Here is a 24,100-nt window from a genome sequence, read left to right as displayed (position 1 = left end):
TTTACCTTCTCCCTTGTCCTCCTCGATTCAGGAGAAACCACAATTAAAAAGCAAGTCAGGTTTCCAGCAGCTTACAATACAGAAACGGGCTCGGTACGAGAGCAGCTGCACAACAAACCCACAGCAAAACGCGTCCTGCACCACACCGGGTAAGCCATCAGCCCGGCGTTGAAGCTTTCCAAAGTATTAAGGAGGAGCTTAGGAGCTGAATGACAACTTTTATTCTTTTGAACAACTGAAATCTGAAGGCGACAGCACGCTATTAAGCCACATGATCTATATGGAGTGATAAAATCGTCTGTGTTTCTTTACCAGTAGAGCTTGATCATCTTCGATTTCTTGTATTCACCGTATTCCAAGTGTTGCTCAGAAAGCAGAATGTCAGTTCTGCACGCGATCAACCATTTTTCCGAGTAAGAATTAACGCCCCCCCCCCCCCCCGAGTTCAAAACCGAGCCCAAGCGCTGCAGTGCTGAGCCCGGGGCTCTCTAGCGGGTCACGCGCAGACGGCGACGGCCATTTCCACCCCTTCCCTTCACGTTTCAGGGAAGGACTTGGTTTAACAAGTATCAGGGAGAAAATGTTTTCCAAGAACTATATAAAGCACTGGATTTTGTTTGGATGCCATGACAAGCCACACTTGAAGAATCCTTTTTCTGTGTTCATTTACAGCAAAGCGTCTTTCCTCAAACTATCCTTCCCCAAAAGAAAGCATAAAAACTTCAGGTAATGCAAAAGACATGACATGAGAAAATTGCTGCAAGTGCCCAACTCCCCGACCCCATCCAGATAAAATTCAAGGTATTCGCTAAAACCTGAGCCTCAGAATCATTTAAATGATTATTATTAAATGATTTAAACAATTCTTTCCTTCTCAACAGTCAGCTAAAGAAACTGAAGCTGAGGGAGCTCAAATAATAGTTTAGTTTGATTTAAAAGACACCCAGCACTGCACACTCTCTTAAATTATCCCAGTGATGCTGAGGAAAAGTTGCCGGTCAAAGCAGCTAACTTAACATAAATAAAAACAACACAAGATGACAGACACAATTACAAGACCAGTTAAAATTTCTCAAAATGCACCAATACTGAATTGATTTTTCCTGTAACAGAATGAACACGGCATCAAATACGTATATTTTACTCTTTAATAGAACAACTTCATTCAACCAAACCCAAGATTATTCCAAAATTACTCCTTAGGATTGGCTTACAGAATTATTGTTGCTGTTTTTCCTATTCAAAATCCCTTACATATTGCTTAGAAAAAAAAAAAAATCTCATCTTTGAAATTTTAATTTAAAAAGCGTTTTGTTGCAAAAACAGCGGGAAGATGAGAATCCAATTTTTCTTAATCATCCGTTTCTATTTGCCCAACAAAACTTAATGGAATAGCGAGGAGTTACACCAATACTTTGCTCTTTATAAAAATGAGAATCAAGACGCGCGACTTCCAGGTAACCTAGACGATGGTGACACTAGCAGACACATCGGGAGCCAGGAGCGACTAACGGTGCAGAGTTTTAAGACTCTGGTCTTCAGTCATGCTGCAATGCTACCCTGCACCGCACTCTAAGCCTAGCAAAACAATTTCAAGTTCTCTTTACTTCAGTAAAGTTGAAATGATTTGACTTTGAAGATTTTGGTTCAGGGGCCTAAAGGCTCAATGCCCCCGGCAGCAAGCGAACCAGCATGCACCGGATTATTACACGACTGGCTGAAGACGATGAACGCGCCCCATCCCTTGAGCGCGTTAGGAGCTTGTACCGAAGAACAGGCCGCAATCCCAGGGCTGTATTTTGAAAGCATTATAATATTTTACTTTACAGAAAAGTTATGTTTCCAGCCAAAAGTCTCTTCCAAGTTAACGGGCATGTTTGTGGATGACTTTCAAGATCCAAATAACCTAGTGGACGCAACAGAAAAAAAGGTTGATGAGAACCGGGTGCAACTGCTAACAGTCAGGCCGATGCCATTCCAACGCAGAATGCTAGTGCGCATCTGGAGATGGATTTTGCTCCCCCATACATCAGACCATATAGCTATGTAAGTGAAAGGAAAACAGCCTGCTAGCCTGCCTATCAGAACTAAAACCTGCTTCTAGAGGCTTATTCTCAAGGCTGATTCCATTCTATTACTTGGTTTTTTCCCCCCTGCTAAAATGAAAAACATCCCAAAAGTTAAACTGAAATGCTGACCCAAGTGATGTTTTATCTAAGTAACCCACACCAAAGAATGCTGGATCTAAGGCTAAAGGACTCGCATGCTGGCAGAGACGGTTTTCATGCACTACAGGTGCCCACATTAGCAAAGAACTGTGAGGTCAACCAAGGTCTCTCTGAAGATTGAAAGTGAAGTGAAATGAAAAGGAATTATGGAACAACAGAGTGGGAGAGAAAGAGATCTGAAAAGAAGTATACGTGCAAGAAAAATCCCAACAGATATGACTGCCTATAAACAAATGACAAGATGCTGCACAGCGTTACTTACACAATCATGCAGAACATCATGAAGACATTCCACAAGGCAATGAAGATTCGAAAATATCTGAGACTCAGCAAAAACTCTCTGATATTATCACCTAAAAATCAGGAGAAGAAACCTCTGACGTAAAAAATACCTAATACACTGACAAGTCACATTTTCAACACTGCCTGAAAAACATAAGTAACTCTGATGCAGAAAAAACCCAAAAAGGTCAGAGAACAAAAAAATGAAAGTGTCAGGTTTTAGGTAAATGATCCATGCTACGTTCAGTGCATCCCTACTAAGGGCACATGGGAAAATAAACAATAAATGATAAGAGGGGTCACGCTATGAAAAAGGGAAGGCCAGCCCTTGGTTGTAGTTCCCAGCCCTCCTGCCGCCTTGGAGCAGCGAGCGGAGACAGAAAGGAGCGGTGTGGGCGCATACAGCTAAAATGGGAATCGGGCTGGAAGCAGGGCGTTACCTCTGTAGCACAGGCACCTACATTCAAAAATGCCGAAAAAAGCGCACATTTTTGTATTTCTTCTCAAATCACCAATTTGGGCTAAACAGTTGGGTTTGTCATGCCTGTACGTAAACATAACGGAGCCAAGTTTTAGGTTGTAATTTGGTAAACCAGTTGTTCCAAGCACAGAGTCATTCCCATCCACACAGAATGGGGTTAAACTTGTCCTTTGGTGCCTTGAAAACGCTTTCACCACGGATTTCCTTTGGAAAACGCCCGTCCCTGTGCTCGGGGAGCTCTGAGCAGAGGCCGCCCGGGGCAGCGGCGCGGCCCGGCCCCCTCCCAGGCTCCCGGGTCCCCATCGTTACCGGTCGTGGGCTCCCTGGACTCCTCGCCGAAGCCCTCCGTGCCTCTCTTCCTCCTGCGGGACAGCGAGGGGGGCGGCATCAGCGAGGGCGAGACCCCCCCCACCCGCCGCCTCCCTCCCTCCCTCCCTCCCTCCCTCCCCGCCCGCTCACAGCCTGAAGTTGAGCACGGCGCCGGCGTTCATCAGCAGCGTCCTACGGGAGAGACAGAGAAGGCGCGTCAGGCACGGCCGCCCCGGGCCGCCCCCGCCCCCGGGCCGCCCCCGGCCCCAGGCCCCAGGCCCCCGGCCCCGCTACCCGCAGAGCAGCAGATCCCCGATCATGGCGGTGGCGGAAGCGGAAAGGGCGGGCGCTGCGCGGCGCCTGCGCCCTGGGGGCGGCGGCGGGGCCGGGGGGAGAAGGGGCGGGGGGGCTGCGGGTCCCGGCACCGTCCGGCCGCGGCGGCGGGAGGGGGAAGCGCGGGGGCCTGGGCTGGGCTGGGCTGGGCTGCGCCGCTCACGCCTCCCGCCTCCCGCCGCCGCCACAGCCGCCTCCGACGCGAGGCCGCGCCCCGGGACGTCCCTCCGGAGGCGGGGCCGGGGCCGGGGCCGGGGCCGGGGCCGGGGCCGGGGCCGGGGCGGAGGGCGGGCGGCGCTGCCCGCTGCCGCGGCGCCATGGAGCTGGCGGAGGCCCTGCAGCTCGGGGAGCTGGCGGCCGCCTTCGCCGCCCTGCCCGTCTTCCCGCTCTTCGACGCGGCCTACTTCATCGTCTCCGTCCTCTACCTCAAGTACGAGCCCGGTGAGTGCGGCCCGCTGGGGCGGGGGCCCCGCCAGTCAGGGCGGGACCCGGGCCGTGAGGGCGGTGAGTGGCACGGGGCGTGTCGGGGGAAGCGCGGCGAGGCTCCCGCCGCGGTTTCTCAGGCACAAACCCGGCATTTTTGTGCGTGAACCGGTAACGCCGCCCGCCCCGCAGCTGCCCGCTGTCGCCGTGCGCAGCCGCGGGGCTCCGAGCCTGGCTTTGTTCAGGGGCTCTGGCACACGCGTCTGTGGCGAGGAGCGGCTGCGAGCTGCCTGGCCGAAACGGACCTGGGGGTGCTGGTCGACAGCGGCTGGACATGAGCCAGCAGTGTGCCCAGGTGGCTAAGGTGGCCAAGAGCATCCTGGCTTGTGTCAGGAGCAGTGTGGCCAGCAGGAGCAGGGAGGTGATTGTGCCCCTGTGCTCGGCGCTGGTGAGGCCGCACCTGGAATGCTGTGCCCAGTTTTGGGCCCCTCAGCACAAGGAGGACATTGGGGTGCTGGAGCGTGTCCAGGGAAGGGCAGCGGAGCTGGGGAAGGGTGTGGAGCACAGGGCTGGCGGGGAGCGGCTGAGGGAGCTGGGGGTGTTCAGCCTGGAGAAGAGGAGGCTGAGGGGAGACCTGATCGCTCTCTACAACTGCCTGACAGGAGGGTGTAGTGGGGTGGGTGTTGGGCTCTTCTCCCACGTAGTTAGCGATAGGACGAGAGGAAATGGGCTCAAGCTGCGCCAGGGGAGGTTCAGGTTGGAAATTAGGAAAAATTTCTTTACAGAAAGGGTGGTCAAGCATTGGAACAGGCTGCCCAGAGAGGTGGTGGAGTCCCCATCCCTGGAAGCGTTCAAAAACCGGGCAGAGGTGGCACTTGGGGACATGGTTCAGTCTGGCCTACCCTTGATTGGCTTAGAGTGGACTTGGTAGTGTAGGTTAATGGTTGGACTGGATGATCTTAAAGGGCTTTTCCAACCTAAATGATTCTATGACTCTATAAATACAAAGCAGAAAAGAAACCCCGAGAACTAGCCACTCTGATTTTGAAAATTAATCTCGCATTTTATTTAAGATTGGATTCCAACCACATTGAAGTATTTAAGTTCAGTCGCTTCTTTGCTGCTATCCCAGGACTCAGCGTTACATTTCTGTCCAGTTGCTTGGCTTTTCTATTTTTGTGACAATACTCTCCTCCTATTTATATACAAAAAGGCTGTAAGTAAAACCTTGGTTTTTCCCCACCTTCCAGACCATGCTGTAACCTGTTCTCAGGCACCCTAACTGACCTTGCTTTGTTTGTTCTCCTGGGCTTATCTTGTAAAGATCGATATATCTTCATCTTAGCTTTCACTTTCTGCGCTGTTGCAGTCTGACCGTGCCTTGGTATCTTCCAAATGCCACCTTCTCTGCGTATTTTTGATAGTGTGCGCACTCTTCATGCCCCGTTTTGAACAGTTTCAGTGTAACTGCCCGATGACTGAGGAGAAAACCCCCCCACCCCCCATGCTTTGGTATGGTTTTTAAATCCTCCGGTTGTGCGATCTCTGTGCTGTACAATCTACATACTGTTCTATTTAAACTCCATGTAAACAGAAGTGCTGGGTTTTCAAGGCCTGATCACTTACAGCTGTCTTGCAGCATTAAGTCCTGCACGGTTAACAGGCAACCCTTATGAAAATAGCTTTTAAAAATATGTAAGCCCAGTAATCCACTTGGACTGGATAAGGCTGGGGTGTACTTTTCACTAGATTCCTATGCTGCTTCATCGCACAGCTCCAGTGCTGAAGATCAGTGTCTGGACAGCATGGCTCCATGGAGCCAAAGAAAAACAGGCGATACTAAATTTAAGCCTTAAGCTAAACTTCAGGTTCCTATAGAAGCAGCTTCATGTCACGGCTGTTGCAGCTATCTCGCTTCTACTGTGTTTCCACCTGGTTCAAATGTCTTTTGAGGATGGGGGAGTATGAGCGGTCATAGTTTCAGCATATGCTGATTCACTTACTGCTCTTTACGGTAGGCCACTGTTGGTAAGGTTGACGTAACATTTTAGCATTCTCTCTTTCGACTGCCTGTTACTGGCCTACTGAACAGAGTTTGGTATCTGAAACGCTGCACAAAGAACTCCGGAGCAGTTTAAGGGGATGAAACAATCTTACAGAATTGATGTTCTTGAGAGACTTCCTTGAAGAAGTACAGAGGTGGATGAAAAGGCTAGAGGAATGAAAAAAAGGCAATAGAAGGTTGTGGGTGGAGACCATAATGTATTACCAAATAGTAACACTGTGTTAATATCTAGCTGTATTTTCAAAGGGCATTTCCAAACTAGTACAGGAGCAGGGAAGAATCCTCAAATCCTCTTCTTTCAAATAAAGATTAAGAATTACTGTTCTATTTTTACAGGTTATCTTATGAATGAAAGAGCTGAACAGATTGTTCATGAATTCTAGAGGGCACCTAGGTTGAAGCAATGGAGAGAATGGTACTAGTATGCATTTTATTTTTAGACTGTAAAAAGACATTGATTTCAAGGGAAAAATTGTTCTTTCTGATTGCAGTAAGTAGCAGCAAATACAGGAGATGAACTTCTAATGACTCAGTTCATTTGAAACCTTATGGGGGGCCTGCAAGCTGTGATCACACATAGCATTTCTTGACAATACCTGGTACTTGTTCGGGTTTCACAGAATATACATTTTTGTACTTTGTTTTACAAGCACTTTTCTTTGACTTATTTTGTTGGAGAACATGCACTGCAATCCTCTTTCTTAGAGGGTCTTGAAGCTTCTGCTTATTTGCTGAATCCATCTTCTCATTTAGAATTTGTTTCACAGGAGCCGTGGAGATGTCTCGTAAGAGCCCTTTTGCCTCCTGGCTTTGCGCTATGCTGCACTGCTTTGGAAGTTACATACTTGCTGATCTGCTACTTGGAGAACCACCTATTGCTTACTTCAGTAATAACTCCAGTGTCATCCTGGCCACAGCAGTCTGGTGAGTCCTTCGCACTTCACCTAATTTATTAAGCATGAGACACCGCTGACTGTGTACAAAACCACCCGGTGTGAAGGGAGGTATTCTGTTTGTGTGACACGCGTGTGTTATCTTGCTTGGATTAACTGGAGAAAGAAGAGGTGGGGTGAGGTAGTCTTTGAGTCTTTTGTATTCCTAGATCTAGTTGCCAGTTGCTCTGACCAGTTGTCTAATGCTTTGATTACACGGGCTGGGTCCAGTCCAATCGCCGGGCATTTCTATTCATAGCTGCTGCAGCTGAACTGCGACCAAACCGCAAAAGCAGCCTGCGCTGTGCTGATACCACATAGAGGAGTGGCATGCGCTGAAGATTTGGGGGCATTTTCTTCATAGTGTTAGTGAAATGTGTGCAAATTAACCACGGTTACTCCGAGTTTAATTTCCTTGGTGCGTATGGGGCGTATGAGCTTCTGCGTGACAGAACCAGCATTTCCTTCTCCCCGACATAATTCAGGCTAACACCGCAGTACTCTTAATCCTCGCTGTACATCCCAGATCAGGACAAACAAATGGGTCCTTAAATTCTTTGTGGTTTTGTTCCAGGTATTTGATATTCTTCTGTCCCATGAACCTCTTCTACAAGTGCGTTAGCTTTCTGCCTGTGAAGCTCATCTTTGTGGCAATGAAGGAGGTGGTCAGAGTTCGCAAAATTGCAGCTGGGGTCCACCATGCTCATCACCGTTACCACCACGGGTGGTTCATTATGATGGCTACTGGATGGGTCAAAGGTGAGACACGAGATGCTCTTAACACAGCGGGGAGGCACCCAGCCCTGTGGGGAGGGACGGGAGGATCTGTGAGGGAAGCTTAAGGTGACCACATCACGGAGCACTGACCAGCAGGCTGGCTAGCGGATGTGGTCAGCTGGCTTCAGTCAATCAAGTTCCCCAGAACACGCGTATTTATTCGTACTCGCAGAACAGTTGTCAGTTGAGTCATCATCTAACTTTAATGGAGGCATGAAGAACTGGAGTGACTATGAAATATGGGTGTAGAATTCAGGAATTCTTCTTTCTCCTGTGTTCTACTGTCTCTGGCCTCGCCCGTATCTTTTCAGGGGGGTTCTATCGGTGTTGAAACAGCCCAGTCGGTTTTCCTTTAGCTTTTGTTTGGAGCAAGCATTTGAGCATCAGTAAATGGAGCAGGCAAATGCCCTTTCCCTGCATCAGGACACGCTTTATAGAAGGTCTAGAAAGCATTTGCCCTGCTCTGTTGTTTTAGGCTAACTTCCTTTAAATTTGGGAAGAATGTCATGAACCTTTTGTTCCCCTTAGGTTATCCTTATCCCTTGGGGATCTAGAAAAGACAGCAGAGCTCTCTTTTGGGGTGGCGGTTCTGTTCACGTTTACTCTTTCACAGGTTCTGGTGTTGCCTTGATGTCTAACTTCGAGCAACTGCTGCGTGGGATCTGGAAGCCAGAAACAAACGAAATTCTTCGTATGTCCTTGTAAGTAGGTAGCCTGTAAATTCTCTGTCAGACCAAAAACGGAATGTAAAGAACCATTCGGGACTGCATGCAAACGATGCAAACCTCCTGGAAAACTTCTTTATTTCTCTTCTAGCCCTACAAAGGCTAGTCTGTATGGCACAATCCTCTTCACTCTGCAACAAACTCGCTGGCTCCCTATCTCTGAAGCCAACCTCATCTTCTTTTTCACCATGTTCATGATAATTTGCAAGGTAAGTTTACAGCAGGTTTGCTGCTAACAAATCTGCAGTACCAGAGAAAGGGTACAGACTTAAGCTAGGGGTGTTCACCTTCCTAAGCCACTACTGAAGGCATTGGCTGTACATACCAGGGAGGAGCTGCTCGGGAGATTATAGGCTAAATTCTCCATCATATAGGCAATATGGTAGAAGATCCTTGTGATACAGCCTTGAGCCATGTAGCAATAGGGACATTTATCTGGGGTAAGTGGAATGCTCCTTACTAGTTCGTATTTTGTAGCTGGTGTTTGTGATCTTTAACTATTCACTGTTGCACGGCAGGTTTTCATGACGGCCACTCACTCTCACGCCTCACCTTTTGCTCCGGTGGAAAGCTTCATCTGCCCAGTTTTCTTTGGCTATGTTTCCAGTGGACACAGTAGTCATCATCACAATCAGCATGGGGCCTCCCATGAGGTTTCCCATCCTCCGCCGCCTCCTGCAAAGTCAAAAGAGGAGCTAAATGAAGGCACAAGGAAACGGAAAGCAAAAAAAGCTGAATAAAAAAGCAACCACGCAGTAAACAGGCCAAGCAAATTCTTCCAGAGCTGAGTCTCAAAGCCACCTGTGACCTCCTTTATCCTCCAGTCCTCCTCTCTGACTGCAGAGGAGAGGTGGAAGCCAAGACACTGCCAGGCGGGTCCCTGAATTTCATTTGTGTTCTCTGTGCTGCTGCTTGCTTCTTGGTCTCTGTCTCTACTCTGATAATATTTTCAGGGATTTGTAGATTCGTGCCAGGATGATAAGTGGGTGCCAGTTCCCAAGCTCTCAGCAATTACAATGCAGCATTTTCAATTGATGTAAAATCTTTCACTGTGTTCATTTATGAATGGAGGTAATGGTTTGTGCTCCTGCAGCTCCTAAGTTCCTTTGAGTTTTCATTGACCTTTTTGATGTGTACCAAAATGACAAAATGTTTAGACACCATCAATGTGGAAATTAGATTTCATACTCAAGGAAATTAAATGGTCTCATATGAGCCTGATCTAATTTCTCCTAGCTCCCACGTCTGCCATATTTCCAATTAATGTGACATTTTATATGCAGTAAGGATGTCGACTCTGGTGTCTAGCTGAACTCCATTTCTCTCACCTAAGTTCCCTCTGATTCTTAATGGATAGAACACTGTCACTTTCTTAACTAAGTCTGTGTTTGCAAGAGCTTTGAAGCTGTGAAATGCTCCAAGTGCTACGTATCGGTACTGTTATTATTCTAAACTGTTGTGTAGCGTTGCTGCACGTTGTTGATAATAGTGTGTCCCACCTCAAACCTGATCATATTTAACTAGGGAAGAAGCATGGTTCTGGTTTGTTTGTAATCCTGGGGGATACAAAAAGGCTGTGTGAGTGTAAATAAGTATTTATTACTATTTATTTATAATTGCCAGGGCACCTAATTCATAGACCTGAAACTGGCTTTTTTAAAATGTTGCGTCTTTATAGAGAGAATTGGATACTTCCACGCATGGTCCTAAGCCCACAGCTACGTGCTGCTTTGTGCTCGAAGCAGTGATTTTGGTGTGCTAAAGGACAGCCTGAACACTCTCACTGGATGCAGGAAGGAACATTTCCTATATTCTTAAATTAAGATGTAGAGGCTGAAGAAGTGGATTTCACACCAGCTGATTAAAACTACTTTAAAGGACTGTTAAAGCACACCAGCTGAAGATATCGATTATCCTTTGTAGGTCCCTGTCAGCCAAACTACTGGTCTGTGAAAGCAGCTTGTGCCCAATGAGTGAAGAAGAATATGAAATGCCTTGCATGGCTCAGGGAGGAGTCTGTCCGTCCGTTCATGTTCTGCTTAGTGAATACTGGCTTTTAGACTAGTTTTAAGCTGTTCTTATAACTGATTTTGTTCTTAAAAGTGTCATTGTAAGCATTGCACCCAAAAGACCAGAACTCGTTCTGAGGTTTTTTTTAATCGCCAAGGGCTGGGATCACCGTGGTGAAAACGGCACGCATGGGGAGGTAGCACTGGGCTTTCAGTTAGGCAGCATTTTGCCATCCCTAGCAATAAGATGTTTGCTGCTGTCATCTTGCAACTGGGAATATAAATAGGAGGATTTAAGAAAAGCATGGGGTTTTTTTTGGTGTCCCTGTTCAAAACTGAGACTGATGGTTAATTAAAAAAAATTTTCTTGTATGCAACCAGATGAAAGCCAGTACAAAAGGGCAAATGATTTGTGGGCTTGGGTTTTGACAGTGCCTTAATTTTGTGAGTTTCCCTCCCTTTCAGTAGAAAACAGGAATTCTACCTGACAACTCAACTGTCTGGTTTTGCAGATGCTGGTCTACTGAAACACAATGTATCACTAGCATGCACAAGACTATAAATGTTTTATGAGATGTCTGATTCAAGGGGAATTTTGTTTTATAAAAGCAGTCAACAAATAAAAATTGTGAAGTGACTCTGATTGTCCACCGGCAGTTGAGGAAATACGTGTGTTTCTTTTACTCTCGCCAGCCTCGGCAGCCACAGGCTCCTTGATCTACTTAAAGTCTCCTTGGCCCGATGACAAAATGATTCTGACTGAAGAGAGAGATCAAACTTTGGTATGTCCTACAAGTGTGCCTGAGCACGTTATAAACAGAAATAACGTGGTAAAAGGTGCATTGCTTTTGTTGTATTTGGAGTGTTGTCGTCCAAGCAGACCTTGAGATTTCTGGAAGGGAAGTAAGGAAACTAACTTCCTTTGGTGTTCATACCAGTTGAATCTGCCTTTCTTTTTGTCACTGTAAGAGGAAGGAGGACATTCACCTGGGACAGGTAAATATAAACATGCACATACACCCACACACACAATTCTAGCAAGTTTATGTGGAGTTTCAGTATTGCTATTTAAAAGTGAAAAAAATCAAAATGCTTTGAATGAGTGTGAATATTTATTTAGCATGGTACTGTTAGCTGCTGCTTTCTACATGCCAGAGACGTTGCTCTTCAAAGTCTTTTGGACTGACTCAAATCACAGCTGCTAACAAAGAACAGAGAGGAGAAATAATCCAAGAGATGTTAAAATTAAAGCTCTGTACACCTTCAAAGTACCTTATCTGGAATGGGATTAGTATTGAGAAGACAACTGCCATAAAGAAGAGTCACAAGTTTCATTTAGTGAAGCCTTTCACAGTGAGAGAGATTGAACCTTTCTTAGAATTTCCATGGCTCAGTGCTGGTAGTCTTTGGTACAATTCCAGACAAGTGTACTTCATCCCAAGAAGCAAAGACGGATCCTTCAAAAAGCAGTGTATTTTAAGCATTCCTGCAGGGACACAGGGTTCTACAGGGATGCTCCTACACTTCTGAAGCCCTAATTTACCTGTAGATACACTTCTTCCTTAAGACTCTGCTCCAACCAGAATGAAAATGGTAGCTGGGCATTGGAGTAACTTGCTTCCATGGCACAGATGGGAGCAATGAGGAAAACACAACGCAGTCGATCTGCCTGCCTTACTAAATGAGGACCTGCAAAGGGCTATTTATTTTCTGAAGGGTTTCACTTGTCTCCCCCCAGATCTAACTCTTTTAAAATGTTTATTAATACTCCTTAATTTATCAAAGCAGTTGAGAATACAAGTTGCACTGGAGTGTGGGATTTGAAGTCTCTGTATGACCCAGCTGATGGAAAAGAGGGTCAGTGCAAGCCTTATGCATATTAAAAAAAACCTCCAGAAAAAAGCACTAGAATGGTTAAACCACATGAAACATTCTCCTCTCCCATGACATCCATTTCAGTGTTACGAACAAATTTTGCTCAGGACCTGGACGGAACAATAAACAAGAGCAGGCTGATGAGAGTAGGTGTTTCAAGTGCTTTGAAAAACCCCACGATGTCTCCAGAGTCCCATGCCGTGCTGGCTGTGCAGAACATTCCCGGCTCCAAACTCCGCTGCAGCACGGGGTAGGAGAGAAGCATGCCAGGGCTTAGACTTCCATGGGACAGACGTCATTCCCTCCAAAGATGTTCTGATCTGATAACTCCTGATACTAACTCTAGTGAGATGTAGCTAAATTTAGCAATAGGTTTAATCCTCAAAGAGGCCCTGGTTGCCTGATGGAAAAAGCAAAGTGTTTCCGTTGCTGCTCTCAGCATTTCTTGTTGATTGACAGGTTTCCCTTCTCTGTTACAGAGAGCGAGCCAAACCCAGTGTCTGCAGCTTTTTCATCGTTGCAGATCAGCTTCACAGATAGGGAAAGCTCTACAGCCCTTACTGTGTTTGTAGAAAAAAAAAAAAAAGGTAATTTTACAGAAAACATTGATAATTCTATACAGCAAATGAACTGAAGTTAAAAAAAAAAAAAAAGGGAGAACAAAGGAAAGAATGTCTATACTGAAGAGCTTATGTGAGAAAGGGCAAAGCCAATACAACAGAGCACCAACCTAGAGCAACCGGTGTTCTTGTTTTCTCCTTTTCCTTTCATTATTAATGACAGCATGTACATTCTTCCACGTTTTGTCCAAAGAGTAACCAAATTATATCATCCAGCTAAGCGGAAAGAGCCAGAAGATAAAGGTGGATGCCACCTGGGCCCTCTCCTGAGCAGAAGTCGTTCCTTTTAACACTTGCCAGGTGATTAGCTGCCACATGCCTGCTGCTTCTTCCTGCAGCCTATTTCACGGCTGTACGGTGCTTTACAGGTCAGTGCTGAGAGTGTTGGTCCGAATAGCACACAGGAGACATAGAAGCATTAAAAATTACAGCTCTATGCATTTCACAGTAGCACCTCTTTATTTGGGCCCTTAGCTAGAACTGTCTGCTTTACGGTTCTTGTGCTATTCTTTAAAGAACCTAACTGGCTACTGTGAGACCCAAGACTGATGATTACATGGAAGGTAAGGCTGGTATGGCATGCATTTCCTACAGCCTTAGATACCCAGCTTTTTGCTGCAGCAAGGCTTTTTCTCTCAAGATATTTTAGTTCTTTGCTGAAATAATGAGAAATCAGAATATACATCTATGAAAGATTTACTGCCCATCCACAGTAAGGGAAGGCCAATTAAAGGGGTTTGGATTTCATCAGACACCAACAGTGCGGTTCTTACTTGGTAAACACCCACAAAATTACCTCCCGGCTAAGAATTTAATCCTGCTCTCATGTGGTCTGTAAAGGCAGCAGTCTGTGAGCAAGCTGTTGGGGGATGATGGCTCATGGAACAGACAGACGGTGAGAAAACAAGTTCCCTATCATGCCAGAGCCTACGCTGCCATCGTGACTCACAGTTGCTACTCACTTCAGCTCTGTGATGACATTTCTGACACAAAGGAGATGTTGATAGTGCTAAGATCAACGTTCATGAATATCTTCGAGTCTGGTCTCTCTTTTACACTTGTGCATTTGCATCTTTTCACACATTATCCCTAGAAAAAGTACCATTTCTAATATTTTCTATCATGACTCTTATCTGTTTTCTTTATGTTCCAAAAGAGAATTTGGGGAGGAAGTTTTTCAGAGAGCTCATGAATGTAACCTTTTAGGAAGAATCACTGCGAGACAGTGATTTCTTCTTAGCTTTAGGGTACAGGTAGGCTATAGATGCGGAATGCAGGAAAACAGGTCTGTTATGTTTAGAGGCTTGAACATTTTTATAGCCTGAGGAAATCCAGAATGTGCCTGGAAAAGATTTGGTTGGCTGGTTGATTTTGTTTGGTTTTGATCTGCAAATTACAGAAAGCTCACCAGAAACCGTAACACACACGCTGCATTCCTGCAGAAAGCAAGCTGCTGCTTTTCCAATTATCCCAGCCCCTGATGCTTCTCAGTCGAGCTGGCAGATCTTGACTTTCCAAAAAAAGATCTGCTAGTTGGGGACTTCTGGTCCCACTGCAACCAACTGCTTGAATCAGTGAGTGAGCTAATTTTCTTTGATTCGTTAGTGTCAAGAATCAGTAATAGTGACAGGTAAATGCAGTGTGAGATGCATATAGCACGTCACAGATTGCAGTGCCTTGAAGAACAGTCTAAAAATCCATGACTTCAGAGTCCTAATGTTGGCTTAAATTAGATTTAGACTAATGTAGGCTAAACCCTAATGCAGGCTCTCTGCAATGTTTGTCTCTTAAGGTAAGACGCTTCATCTCCCTGCCTGTTTGATTTATGATAGATTAGGATGTCAGTTAATCTCTTCTTATTTGGCTAGATGACTGTGGAGATTAACCAAGTATTGTCTGCAAAAGGAACCCATAAACACAGATTACTAATTTTTCTTTAATTATTCCTCTGTATGCCAGAGGGATACAGGGGGAGTACAGACAAGGATAGACACCAACCTCTTAAATCTCATTTCATGAGAGAAACAGAAAAACCACAGCAGCTACTCTGGCTGATACTGGTTTTCTCTGACATGCTCAGTTCAGTTTCTTGGAAAAGGCAGAGCACCACAGAAATTATAGACTGTGGTCTCCTTTGAGAAAATGGGGAAGCAGAAACTGGTTCTGAGTGAGCGAATCTGCTTGCCTGGTATAGCACCATCTCTGTTTCCACAGGATGCTGAGAAAGCAGCATTTCTTATGGGAAAAGCTATAATGAACAAATACAGAAACCCATATTGAAACAAACTGAAATACCAACATGCTGTGGATACTGGAACACAGACCAGCATGGAAGAAAGACACTGAAAAGCGTGCTCTGTGAGCGTGAGGTGGATATACCCATTCCGGTAGGGCCTCTGCCGAGACAGCTGCACCGGTTACCTTCTCTCCCCGTGCATTCCAAGGGCATTTGGACAAAGATGTTACTGCTCCACTTGTTCTCTGTTGACAGCTGCAGTTTCCTGCCTTTGAGCTTGTAAATTATTGAAGTTTTCTTTCTACCTTTTCCCACATGCTGCTCTTTTGGGGATGGTACTCCAATCCAAACGCAGCTATAAAGCAGTAAATATTTATCGTGCACAGTTTAAACGCCTTTTAGTAAATTCACTCTTGCACAGCTTGACAGAAGGCAAATAGCATCAGGGCAAAGGCATACTCCCTGGGTATCAAGAAACCTACTTTAAATGGCTGAGAGTGCCCGAACCATAAATGATACTAGTACCGGTAGGCTTACCTGACGCTAAAATACACAGGTGAGTATTTCTAAAATAGTCACGGGTAGCAAACAAAGGGACCTCAGGTGTACAGCACCTGATAGGGAGCACATTTAGTGCCTTAGAAAGAGACCCTGGGGATCCTACCCAAGTGACAAACACCGGTTGCTATAGAGATATCTGTCCTCTTCAAATACAGAAGGATCGCTCCAGGATGCAGTGAAGTTTCACAGCATCTCAGTGCAGACAGTCAACCATCTCCTACTGTCCCTGTCAAAGTAGCTGAAATTTTCCCAGGCTTTCCTTAAAAGAAGGAGAAAGCCAGCTTTCTGGAGAGAGGCACTACTGACTGCTGTTCATTGCCATTAGCCATCTCCTCTCTAACGAGCAGTCTCTGCTGAAGAGCACTCAGGGAGTCCAGATAGCAGCATGAGCTTCAGCCCAGATACAGGCCAGGATCTTCTCTGTGGGAAGATGGTTCCTCTTCCTTTCCAGCCTGGTCTGAATCTTCATCAGCTCAGTATTTTCAGGTAAATAAGCTGAAAAGTCCTGAAGCTGCTGAATGCATCAGGCGCTCACTCTGCTAGAGCCTGCAAAGCGTTACAATGTGGTGAGACTGCTGTGCTTAGCAGAGAAGCTGTAAGCTTGCAGCTTCATTTGAAAGTGAAGTGGTCTGTAATCTGCTGCATTTTATATACAGCTTTATTCTGTTCCACCCAATTTGCACTTAGAACACATCAGAGATGGCAGAATTCTGCATTTGTTCCAGAACTAGTGGCGTTCGCAGTGAAGCCAAATTCAGCCTAGGCACTACTGTGCAATAGCAGCTCAGTGCAGCGCAATGCCTGCCTGCACACAACCAGCAAAGCTCGCAGGCTCTCTCGAAACCCTGGGCAACGCACATTTGATTCCCATCCACCGCTCTAACAGCAAGAAATATTTGCTAAGAACTTCTCTTCTTGGACGATACCCAAATATTTCCCGCTTCCTCTGCCTACTGGGGCACAGTTGCCAGACTGAGCTCCTGAAGTGGTAACTGGCAGTGGGTAGCAATGACTCAGATTTTCAGGAATTACAAAACTCAGTTTCCCCTTCTTCTGAAAATCATTCACACTGTCTCCATTTTTAAATAGAAAACAGGCTTAGATGGGCTCTCAATTCCACAAAAAGTGCCTTCCAAAGAACAAAAATCCTGCAGCATCTCCTCCAGTAGGAGATAACGTGGTGAATATGCTGCTTGGACAGTGAGGTGTTTCCAGCCTAAGCAGATAGGTCAGCATTTACAGGAACGGTTACAGCTGCAGTTTCTGGAAGGAATGTCTGAGAACTGCAGACAGTCTGAAATTAGTGGGCATATAAGGACACAGCTAGTGTTAAGATTTTACCTACAACACCTGTCCAAGTTGTGGCAGACCTCATGTATTTTCAGGAACAGTTTTAGGATGAAGGATGTGACGTGACTGGATTGTCACCAAAAGACAGGGTTATAAGTTAAACCCACTCTCTCACTGTAAAGTTTGGAATTCATGTGGGCGGAGTGTAAAATGATACAAGGATTTCCCGTAACTACTGCAACCCTGCTGAGAGCTAATGAATTATTCCAGGGGTATTACGCTGAGAGTGCTCGCTCCCTGTTGGAGAGCAGTGCAGGCATGATAATTCCTAACCTAAGGGAGCCCTTTTCTCATCTGATGCTGGCACAGACTTCATTAGCGATCACTTTTCACTTAGAACAGTCCCAAGGAAAGCTGCAGATACAGCCATTCCCTGTCCTAATTTTAGCATTCCCTCTTGTACTACTTTATCACACAATCATGTAGTGACATGAACGTTTACATAATTTCAGGGAGAGAATATTCCAGTTTTGAAGAAAGTATAATCTCATATGCTAAAACATATGTAAGGAGAAAAATGTCCTTTATATTCCCTGCATCTTTTAATTTTGCAGGTGTGAAAAGTATCCAGGAATATAAGACCTGTGTATCAGTGAACAGGAGAGGGTGCATACACGTGGGCGCTGGGAGTGAGCACTCATGCTTGTGTTTGTGTGCATATATGTGCTTACCTTTTCTCCTACTTGCTTTGTCTTTTTAATTTATCTTAAATTTACCTCATTTGTTGTTTTATTTAATTCAGTGAATATGTCACTTAAAAGGTGTCACAAAGATTTTTCTAGAAAGTGGTAATCTCTCTTGTAAAAAGCACAGCAGGGGAAGCAGCCATAAAAATTTCACAGACTTGACTCTGTATGAAAAGATTCCCTGTGGGTAGAATTGCCTTTTATTGTGGCTATTTATCACTGCCGAGATGGCCAACAGTGTGGCTGAGTGCTCTTAAAATACGATGGAGGATTTGCCGCAGCAAGATATAAGAAATATATTTTTCTGGATCGATGCTGCTGTATTATATTCTGTAACTATGTAATCCAAAATGTCCAGATCCAGAGTTTTCATATTAGCAAATAAAAACACAGCATGACAAGCCAGTATAGAACCTTGAAAATGCACTCACGTTGGTAATGTAGTAACGTGCGCGCAAGCCTGCAAATATCTGGAAACCACGGTTTTACAAGACTTAACCATAATGTCATCTATATGAAACTAAATACCCATTAGATCACAGCAACACAAACTGCATTTTTGCTGTAAGGTCTAACATGACACATAGACAAAGTAAAAACCCAGCTCCAAATTCCTAACTTCTGGTGTGCTGCACAAATCCTTCCATACAGACATGGCTACAGAAAGAGAGACCCTCCACAAAACAGCTGCTCCGCAACCTTAAAGCAAAAATTGCAAGCCATGACCCCAAACACCTCGAAGTACACACACTGGCATACAGTAAAGACTCTGGGAACCCTCAGCGCAAGAATAACAAATACCTGAAACAACTCTGTGAGCAGTTCACTGCTGTCACTAATCCCCAGGTTTTAGAGAATCTTCGATACCAAGGACAGATCAGTGAGGAGCCAGGGCAACTTCTGCAGGAGCTGGGCCACCACACAGCTCTGTGCCTGAAGAACTGCAGATTTTTCTGTGGGAGACAGAATTTATTGGATAACATTTTTCACTGTACTAGGCAGAACAATGATAAAACCCACACAGCCCTCATCCTTTGTGGGCCACCAGGCTGTGGAAAAACAGCTGTGACACGCAAACTATCTGAGCGGGTGCAAGCTGTTTCAAGGCAAGACACCGTAGTCGTGCTTCGTTTGCTGGGGACATCCCAGCTCAGTTCTGCCATTCACAGCCTGCTGAGGGACATTCGTCTCCAAGCGTGTTTAGCATTTGATTCGCCACCACCTCCAACCCAGAGCAAACAGGCTTGCAGCGATTTAGCCTTGTTCCTCAGTGAACTCCTCCCCGCTGTCTCCCATTGCGGCACACAGACCCTGGTGGTGTTCCTTGACTCTGTGGAGAGATTACTTCCTGCTGATGGTGCTCACAGATTTCACTGGCACCCTACAGACTGCCCTCCAAATGTCCACATCATCGTTTCCATTTCCACAGCAGAGCCTGATACTCTGAAAGCTCTCCGACACACTGTGCCTGAAGCTGAAGCAGACTTTGAAGTAGGACCCTTAACCTGTCAGGAAGGTGAGGAGATGCTAGAGATGCTCTTAGCATCAGGCAGACGACGGCTAAGCCCAGCCCAACGGGCCTATTTCTGTCAGGGCTTGCCTAGAGGTGGGCAAGCCCTGCTCTTCAAGCTGGCCTTCCATGAGGCCAGAAAATGGGCACCTTACACTGCACCTGCAGAACGAGCGAGTGCCAGCACAACCCAGGACACCATGCACCGTCTGTATGAGAGACTGGAAAAGTCACGCTAGGAAACGCATCCTAGTTCCACTGCTAGTGGCTGTTAATACTGTTAATACTTCTAACCCCTCCTCCCCCAAAAAAGCATTTTTTTATCTCAGTCTTTTCAAGATAACTGTGCATTCTCAGGGATGATGTTCTCTGCTCTAATAGTATTTCTTTCTGCAGGGAATATGAACTGGATCAGCTGTAAAATAATGGCCTCTGGAGTGGAGAGTGTTGTTGATGACTTTGCCATGTGTGCTGAATGCATCAGCTGTCCAGAACTACACCTTGCGCAGGACACACGTCTCCTTTCGAAGCCTGCAGTCAGCAGCACGCACAGCCCTGAAGGTAACAGCTATGTCAGAGTGACAGAGTGTGACGCAAATGTTGACCAGAAGAAAGAATTGGAATTTTCCTTTCCAAGTAGAAGTACTTTTCTGAGGAATTACAACCGGTGACAAAATTCTCTGTCCCGGGATCCATCAAAAGACTCATAAATGCCTTGTCCTGGTAGGGCCTCTGTATGGGAAGCTGAGGTTTCTTTTTTGCCAACAGACATTTTCTCTATTTGATTAGAGCAGTTTACCACAACCAAAGCGCCTGTTGCCCCACGTCTAGTAGAAGCACCTCTTAGCTATCTGGATTCCCTTGCAAGCTTTAAAGCTAACTAGAGGACAGAGTACACAGTGCTGCTAGTGCTGCTCTGTCTTCTCCTCAGAATACCCACTCCTCCCTCAGGGGAAAAATCCTGCCACGCCGTTACATTTGCCCATGTTTTACACTGTAGCCGTCCTTATATTATTCAAGTGCCTGGCCAGATAAGGCCAGCTCAGTTCATTACATATAGTACATCACATAAAATACAACTATTGTAGCTCTCTCAGGCCCAACACAGCCATGTTCTAAAACGCTTTTTTGTCTCTCTCCTCTTAGAAGCGAGTATAATATACACAGAAGTGTTGGCCAGGCTTCTTTTTTTCATGCCTTCCCACCCAGAGGTCATCGGGAAGCTGTCCTGGCAGTGTCTAAGCTGGTGCAGCGTCTGTCCCTGTCCTGTCCTCGTCCCCCTGTGCGGATTTCTCCAGCCGCCTGGCAGGCCCCTACACGCAACGCTCGCCGGATTCCTCAAAGGTAGGATTAGTCCTGGGGACAGATACAGCCCAAGAATAGATCTAATCATCCATCTGTTATGAATGAGATCCAAGAAACATAATAAACAAACAGAGCAAGAAGGAGAGAACATCTATTTCTGTAGAAATAGTTTTGCCTGTGAGCTTGCACAAAGGCAGGATGAAGGTCCATTGGCCTTTGTGCTCAGTCATGCACCAGTCCCATTCGCAACTGCCTCAACAAATGAGGATAAAGTGGGTCATTTTGTCGTCAGGACAACAAAAGCACACACTGACCTAGATAACGTCTGAGGGAACCTAATCGTGCTCTTGGCACAGACTACGGGGTTCAGACAGTACAGGGGCATTCCAGTTGGGGAAACACAGCATATTAGCAACCTCAAAATGACTCTTTCCTGTCTGCGGTACCAAGAACAGCCCTTCCTCTTTCTGTCTCGTGGCAGGTGTCACAGTGATGGCACTCAGTTCTGATTACCGGCTGCTGGTGGCAGGTTCCCAGGATGGCTCAATGCTTGTCTGCAATATGGAAGTTTTTGAGATGCTGCACATCCTTCCTGGGCGTGAGCAGGAGCCAGATGGAACACACAACATCTGGAGCACCATCTCTTGCCAAAGAAAGAGGTAAACAGCCGGTACAGTCCAAAAGGTGCAGGATCTAATTAGGCATCTTTCAGAGCAAAGGAAGCAAGCGGGCTGAATGGCTCCAGGTGCTTCAAACATTTGTTTTAGAGTAAGAAGGCAATGTTTTGCCTTCTAGTAATTAGGATGTTATCCTTTGACTTTATGTTTTGTTTCAGGCTTGGAGAGCTTATTTCACAAATAAATCAGCCAATCATGAGCCCCATCTGAGGGAAGACATTCACGTGCAGTTGGAGTAAGAACAGTCCTGCTGATTTCCTTCTTTCACAGGTGAAGTGTGTGACACACTGGGCACCTCTGCCCGAGTGAGATGCCTAGAAATAGCTGAGCAAAACCAGCTCCTTTTCACAGGGCTTGTATCTGGAACAGTCCTCGTCTTTCCACAGAACTCCAGGCAGGACGTAGCATGCATCCCACCTCCAGAGTCACAGAAACCAGTCAACGACATGGCAATCAACAAGCAGGAAAAGCAGCTTGCCACAGCATGGGTGATTTAGTCCCTGTGCTGGATATTATCCCTGCAGATCCATGCCCAGCGATCGACAGGTCCGCCTACACCTTTAAAACTCAGATCCCCGGCTCTCTGATTTCCAGAGCGGCTGTCCTTGCAGATTAGAGTGCTCTGTGGCATGACTAGTGGGGACTTACTCCTTTACGACTGCCCTGGGGCCCGAGTGTTTCCTTTGGAAGGTCACAGAAGGCAGCTCTCCTGCTTGGACAGCAGTCACGGAGAGCAGCGGGTACTCAGTGGATCTGAAGATGCCCCGCAGTGCCTCTGGGACTTGGAGTTCTATCAGCAGGAACATGAGATGCGCAATTATAAGGTACTACAGTGGTAAGACTGTCAATAGTTGATTACTGCCCTGAGCTGTCAGGGAAGATCCAACTGACAGGATTCCCAGCTCTCCAGAATACCCAAACCCTGAACGTAGCTGTTCAGGCTGACAGGCAGCTGTTCTCAGCATCTCGGTCTGACTTTAAAGCATCCTTACATCCTAGATACGCTATCGAGGTGTCGATGCTGTCTGAGTGAGTGCTGTTAACACCACTCTGACACTAAACGTAAGTCATAGGAGTTATTTATCTACAGCTTATTACTGCTCATTTAGCTGGTGTACGCTAGGTGACACAAATTGGTGAAGAGAATGAGACTTCACAAGTTAACAACAGCAACAGAAGGGGTAAATTGGGCCAGCCGAGGAGAATCCAGTGCGGGGGAGGAAATGCTGGTGGAGGCTGGATCAATGCCATTACTCTTTCACCTGACAAGACACCACGGCCACATCTGAGCTACTCCTTTCCATAGGGGGAATAACAGGCTCTTGTACAGACGCGCTAGGCTCTTTCCTGCACAGCTATAGAGTGCTTCACAAGCTAGGGGCTCTGTGATACCTCCCATCCTCCTTCCAGGATCACTCTTGTGAAAGTCTTTATTTATTACCTCTATTCTTAAGCATTGAATAACCACCAAATACTCCAAGACATCTTCACTTCAACCTGTATTTACCAGCATAACAATCTAACCCTAACCATCCATTCCTGAAAGGCATTTGCTGTGCTTGCTTCTCAAAAGATGATAAATACTCGTACACTGGGGCTCCGGATCAGGCCATTACAGTCCGGGATGCTGCAAGTGGGGAGTCACTGTGAAATGCTAGTGACCACGAGCAAGTCTGTACTCCTTCCTCTATTAAACAGGCTTGGAGCACCCTTCACGTTGTAGGAAGGGAAGCATGCCGCACAGCAACAGTTTGTGCAAGTATCAGAAGAGGCTAGAATACCAACTCCAGAGGCAGCGTGTTAGCATTGTGGCTGGAAGCTGCAATTCCAAGACTACAGTTGGAGTATTCCAGCACATAGCAGAGAAAAATATTCTGGGTTCAAATATCAGCAGCAAGTTTAAGGGCAAAGCAAGAAAGGTTTCTGCAAGTTCCTGTTATGCAAATCATCCATAATGCTCTAAGGAGAAACAAGCAGCACAGCATGGCTTATTTTCTCCCCTCTCCTCCTTGCTCTTCACATGACCCAGTTCTACTGAGTTCAAATTGTCTGGTGACAAGGGACCATTTGAGGGAAGCGGCATATTTTAAGTCCAGTCCTACTACACAGTAAATGCTTTATTCTGAGCTTGGTTTCCGCAGGTGCCTCGCTGGCTGTGTGGTGCGTACACACAGCTGCTAACAGAATTGTACCAACCGCAGATGGATTTGTTGCAATAACAAAAGCTGGATATATAATTCCTGAGAAGTTTCACTGTCCTAAGACCACCCCTCCTCGGTATAACCCACTCCAGAACACTGTGGCAATGTGGACGGTAAAATCCAGAAAGACAGACAGGGGAAACTCAAGCAAGCAACAATACAACCAAGGAAATTCTTCTGGGAGCCGGATTCATACCAGCAAGCTCTCTCAAATCTGTTCAGTGGTGTAAAAAGCAAAGATAAGTAGGATAAACCAGCATAAACGCCCAGGATTGAGCTTGAGGGTTTCTCTTTCTATGGTTTTGCTTTAGTCTCAGAATTACAATATTAAACATTGCTGAAAATGCCCTCGCTGCAGTTATGGGGAGTCTACCGATACCTCGGCACAACGCTACTGCTGCTGCGTACCATAGTAATGACCACTTCAGAAAGGGAAATAAGAGGAAAAAACCCAGAACAACCCCAAACCCCTAACCCCAAACCCACCCTGTATCCATCTGCACCGGAGCAGGCAC

The 24,100-nt window shown here is 46.1% G+C and overlaps 3 protein-coding genes across 4 annotated transcripts; 2 read left to right on the top strand and 1 right to left on the bottom strand.

Moving 5' to 3' along the window:
- Window positions 1-446: 446 nt before the first annotated feature.
- SMIM7 (small integral membrane protein 7) lies at window positions 447-3,620 on the bottom strand. The gene is made up of 5 exons (XM_075723585.1): window positions 3,595-3,620; window positions 3,451-3,492; window positions 3,301-3,353; window positions 2,491-2,581; window positions 447-1,906 (listed from the first exon to the last, which is right to left on the bottom strand). The coding sequence occupies exons 1-5, from the start codon at window positions 3,618-3,620 to the stop codon at window positions 1,891-1,893; spliced, it is 228 nt and encodes a 75-aa protein (XP_075579700.1). The 3' UTR covers window positions 447-1,890.
- A 330-nt stretch (window positions 3,621-3,950) lies between these two features.
- Window positions 3,951-11,220, top strand: TMEM38A (transmembrane protein 38A). 2 transcript variants are annotated; one of them, XM_075723634.1, is made up of 7 exons: window positions 4,036-4,074; window positions 6,458-6,536; window positions 6,889-7,045; window positions 7,628-7,812; window positions 8,444-8,531; window positions 8,647-8,764; window positions 9,074-11,220. In XM_075723634.1, the coding sequence occupies exons 3-7, from the start codon at window positions 6,900-6,902 to the stop codon at window positions 9,293-9,295; spliced, it is 759 nt and encodes a 252-aa protein (XP_075579749.1). In that variant the 5' UTR covers window positions 4,036-4,074; window positions 6,458-6,536; window positions 6,889-6,899; the 3' UTR covers window positions 9,296-11,220. The 2 variants fall into 2 exon arrangements, with proteins under 2 accessions (XP_075579748.1, XP_075579749.1); XM_075723633.1 differs by lacking the exon at window positions 6,458-6,536 and having other exon boundaries at window positions 3,951-4,074.
- A 1,398-nt stretch (window positions 11,221-12,618) lies between these two features.
- NWD1 (NACHT and WD repeat domain containing 1) lies at window positions 12,619-23,815 on the top strand. The gene is given in 11 exon segments (XM_075723862.1): window positions 12,619-12,689; window positions 13,900-13,954; window positions 18,544-19,498; window positions 19,799-19,963; window positions 20,549-20,746; window positions 21,189-21,305; window positions 21,655-21,870; window positions 21,873-21,996; window positions 21,998-22,197; window positions 22,895-23,017; window positions 23,526-23,815. Coding segments are annotated over 11 exon segments (2,514 nt in total).
- The last annotated feature ends 285 nt before the right edge of the window (window positions 23,816-24,100 follow it).

Source organism: Pelecanus crispus, chromosome 20 (assembly GCF_030463565.1).
Source record: "Pelecanus crispus isolate bPelCri1 chromosome 20, bPelCri1.pri, whole genome shotgun sequence".
Lineage (NCBI taxonomy): Eukaryota > Metazoa > Chordata > Aves > Pelecaniformes > Pelecanidae > Pelecanus > Pelecanus crispus.
This window is presented reverse-complemented; position numbering and strand designations above follow the sequence as displayed.